Here is a 3,422-nt window from a genome sequence, read left to right as displayed (position 1 = left end):
TGGCTAAAAGTGTGAGACTTGAATTTCCAAGATTTAGAGGAGATGATCTAGCAACTTGGGTATACAAGGCTAACCAGTATTTCAATTTCTATCACACCCCACTGAGTGAGAGGCTTTTGATGGCTTCTTTTCATATGGATGGTGAGGCTCTAGTTTGGTTCCAAGATTGTGAAGCATCCGGGGTATTTGTAGCTTGGGAGAGTTTTGTGGAGGCTGTTAATAAGGTTTGGTTCGTCCGCCTATGAAGATCCTATGGAGGCTTTGACAAGGTTGAGACAGACAAGTAAAGTGATTAGTTACAAAGGCCAATTTAAAGCTCTCTCTAACATAATTAGGGATTTGTCTGAAAATCACAAATTGAGCTATTTCCTCAATGGCCATAGAGATGAAATTAGGTTGCTTGTAAAAATGTTTAATCCAAAAACTCTCAATGAGGCTTTTGGATTGGCTAAAATTCAAAAGGAATATGTGATGAGTAGCAAGAAATTTCTAAAATCATCCTCATTGGAAGTGACTAAACCTTCAATTCTTGGACCAATACTTGATACTAGGTTTGATTCCAAGTTCAAGCTGCCCCTACAAAAGCTGTCACCAACACAGATGAAAGAGAGAAGGAAGAGAGGACTCTGCTTTAATTGTGATGAGAAATTTCAACCTGGACACCATTGTAAGTTTGCTAAACTCTTTTTGTTGGAAGGCCTTTGCTCCTTTCAAAGACCTAGCTCTAATGTACAATTGGTAGAGCTTAATGATGGTGATAGTGCATTGGCTCATAATTCTAATGTTCCTCATCTTGCATCTGTTGAGTCTGAACATAATATGATTGAACCAGAGATTACATTGTATGCCCTTTTAGGTAGCCCTTCTCCTGGTACCATGAGAATTAGGGGCACAATTAATGGTCATTGGGTTATCATTTTGATTGACACTAGCAGCACTCATGACTTTCTTGATGCTGCCATTCTTTCCAAGTTACAACTACATTTGGACCCTACTATCTCATTTGAGGTTAAGGTAGCTAATGGGGAAACAATTAAGACTAAGGGTGTTTGCTTAGATGTTAAAGTGGCTCTGTAAGGTCATGTTTTTTCTGTGGACTTGAATGTCTTACCCTTAGGGGACTATGAGTTGGTCTTAGGAACTCAATGGCCCAGGTTTTTGGGTCTAATACAATGGGCTTTTTTGGCACTGTAAATGCAATTCATGCATCTTGGCAGACCTGTTACATTGTTTGCATTGCATCCCACTAATTCCACTCTTCAAGAATGTGATCACTTCTTTAGAAAGCCTATTAGGAAGATAATTTTTCTACAGATAGTTTCATTGGGTTCAAGAACTCCCCCATCTCAGCCAACTTGTGATCCTTTGATTGAGAAGTTATTGGTGGAGTTTGCATCAGTTTTTGATACACCTATTGGATTGCCTCCTTCTAGAGGGCATGAACACCAAATTCTTTTAAAGGAAGGTACTACTTCAATCTGTCAAAGGCCTTATAGGTACCCACAATTTCAAAAAACTGAAATTAAGAAGATCATTGCTGACTTGTTAGAAGTTGGTTCTATTAGGCCTAGCCAAAGCTCATTCTCTTCTCTAGTTTTGTTGGTAAGGAAGGCAGATGGCTTTTGGAGGATGTGCATTGACTATAGAGCTCTGAATCAAGCTACCATCAAGGATAAGTTTCTCATACCTATTATTAATGAGTTATTGGATGAGCTTGCTGGTGCTACCATCTTTTCCAAGTTGGATTTGAGATTAGGGTACCATCAGATCCATATGAAGGAGGAGGATATCTCTAAGACTGCCTTTTGGACCCTTGATGGGCATTATGAGTTCTTGGTTATGCCATTTGGTTTAACTAATGCTCCCTCTACTTTCCAGTCACTTATGAATTATGTTTTTAGGCCTTATTTGAGAATGTTTTTGCTGGTATTCTTTGATGACATTCTTGTTTTCAGTCCTACCTTGGAGCTTTACCTTCAACATCTTAGATTAGTTTTGGAGTTGTTGTAACAACATCAATTGTATGCTAAAAAGAGTAAATGTGCCTTTGGGTGCTCAGAAGTGGAATATCTTAGGCATATCATCTCTGGCCAAGGTGTGAGCACAGATCTAAGGAAGATTGTAGCAATGGAGGCTTGGCCAATTCCTACTTTTGTCAAGACTTTGAAAGGGTTTTTAGGCTTAATTGGATATTACAGGAAATTCATTAAGAACTATGGACAGATTATTACCCCCTTGACTGCCCTGCTTAAGAAGAATGCCTTTGCCTAGTCTATTGAAGCTGATACATCTTTTAACCAACTCAAAGCAGCTGTCAGTAAGCCCTCTGTCCTAGCTCTGCCTAATTTTAATCAACTTTTCATTATTGAGTGTGATGCATCAGGTAGTGGTTTAGGGGCTGTTTTGATGCAAAATCATAGGCCAATTGCTTTTCATAGTTAAGTTCTTAAGGGCAAAGCATTGCAATTGTCTACCTATGAAAATGAGTTATTGGCATTGGTCGCAATAGTGCATAAATGGAGACCATATCTCTTAGGCAGGCCCTTCATTATAAAAACTAACCAACAATGTTTGAAATACATCTTAGAGTAGAGAATTGCTACTCCTACCCAACAGCAATGGTTGATTAAATTGTTAGGGTATTTGTTTGTGGTGGAGTATAAGCAAGGATGCGAGAACAAGGTAGCTGATGCCTTGTCTAGGAGGTCAGATTCTGGTTTTGAGAATTCAGCTATTTCCAACACTTCCATGGTCTCTCCATGCTTGTGTTTGATTTCCTTTCCAAGTCCTTCTTGGATTTAGGAATTGAAGGCTACCTAGCAATCCTCCACTGTGATGCAGCAACTGTTAAAACAGTTACAATATGGTTCAACCTGTTCTAAGTTCTTTTCTTTGTACAATGGGTTGATTTTGTACAAAGGGAGGTTTTTTTGGATCCACAAAGTAGTTTGAAGTCCAAGGTGCTTCACTTGGTCCATGACAGTCCTTTAGGTTGCCATTCTATCTTTCTCAAATCTTTCCATAGATTAAAACAAGATTTCTTTTTGGTGGGAATGAAATCAGACTTAAAACTCCATATCAAAGAATGTGGAGTTTGTCAACAAATGAAGCATGAAACTTACAAGCCAGCTAGGTTGTTACAGCCTCTTTCCATTTCTCATAAGCCTTGGACTGCTGTTAGTATGGATTTTGTCAATGGCTTACCTCTTTCTCAAAGGTTAAACACGGTAATGGTGATTGTGGATAGGCTTACTAAATATGTCCACTCCATTGGATTATCTCATCCTTATTCTGCTGCTAAGGCGGCTGCTTTGTTTGCTGCCTTCAAATTACATGGCATGCCAACTTCCATTGTTTCTAATAGGGATCCAGTGTTCACTGCTAATTTTTAGGTTGAGTTATTCAAATTACAAGGGGTTAAA

At 38.8% G+C, this 3,422-nt stretch overlaps 1 protein-coding gene across 1 annotated transcript; it reads left to right on the top strand.

The window, feature by feature from the left end:
* The first annotated feature begins 408 nt into the window (after positions 1-408).
* On the top strand, positions 409-2,271 carry LOC111986409 (uncharacterized). The gene is made up of 3 exons (XM_024018032.1): positions 409-1,073; positions 1,218-1,926; positions 2,035-2,271. The coding sequence occupies exons 1-3, from the start codon at positions 409-411 to the stop codon at positions 2,269-2,271; spliced, it is 1,611 nt and encodes a 536-aa protein (XP_023873800.1).
* Positions 2,272-3,422: the final 1,151 nt, after the last annotated feature.

This window comes from Quercus suber, unplaced genomic scaffold (assembly GCF_002906115.3).
Source record: "Quercus suber isolate HL8 unplaced genomic scaffold, Cork oak 2.0 scaffold_806, whole genome shotgun sequence".
NCBI classification, from domain to species: Eukaryota; Viridiplantae; Streptophyta; class Magnoliopsida; order Fagales; family Fagaceae; genus Quercus; species Quercus suber.
This window is presented reverse-complemented; position numbering and strand designations above follow the sequence as displayed.

Excerpts from the sequence above, each read along its gene's own strand:
- LOC111986409 (XM_024018032.1), top strand. The coding sequence starts at position 409 with ATGTTTAATCCAAAAACTCTCAATGAGGCTTTTGGATTGGCTAAAATT. Across the intron at positions 1,074-1,217 it reads TTAGATGTTAAAGTGGCTCT|ACCTGTTACATTGTTTGCAT; the intron begins GTAAGGTCATGT and ends GCATCTTGGCAG. Across the intron at positions 1,927-2,034 it reads ATTTGAGAATGTTTTTGCTG|AGTAAATGTGCCTTTGGGTG; the intron begins GTATTCTTTGAT and ends TATGCTAAAAAG.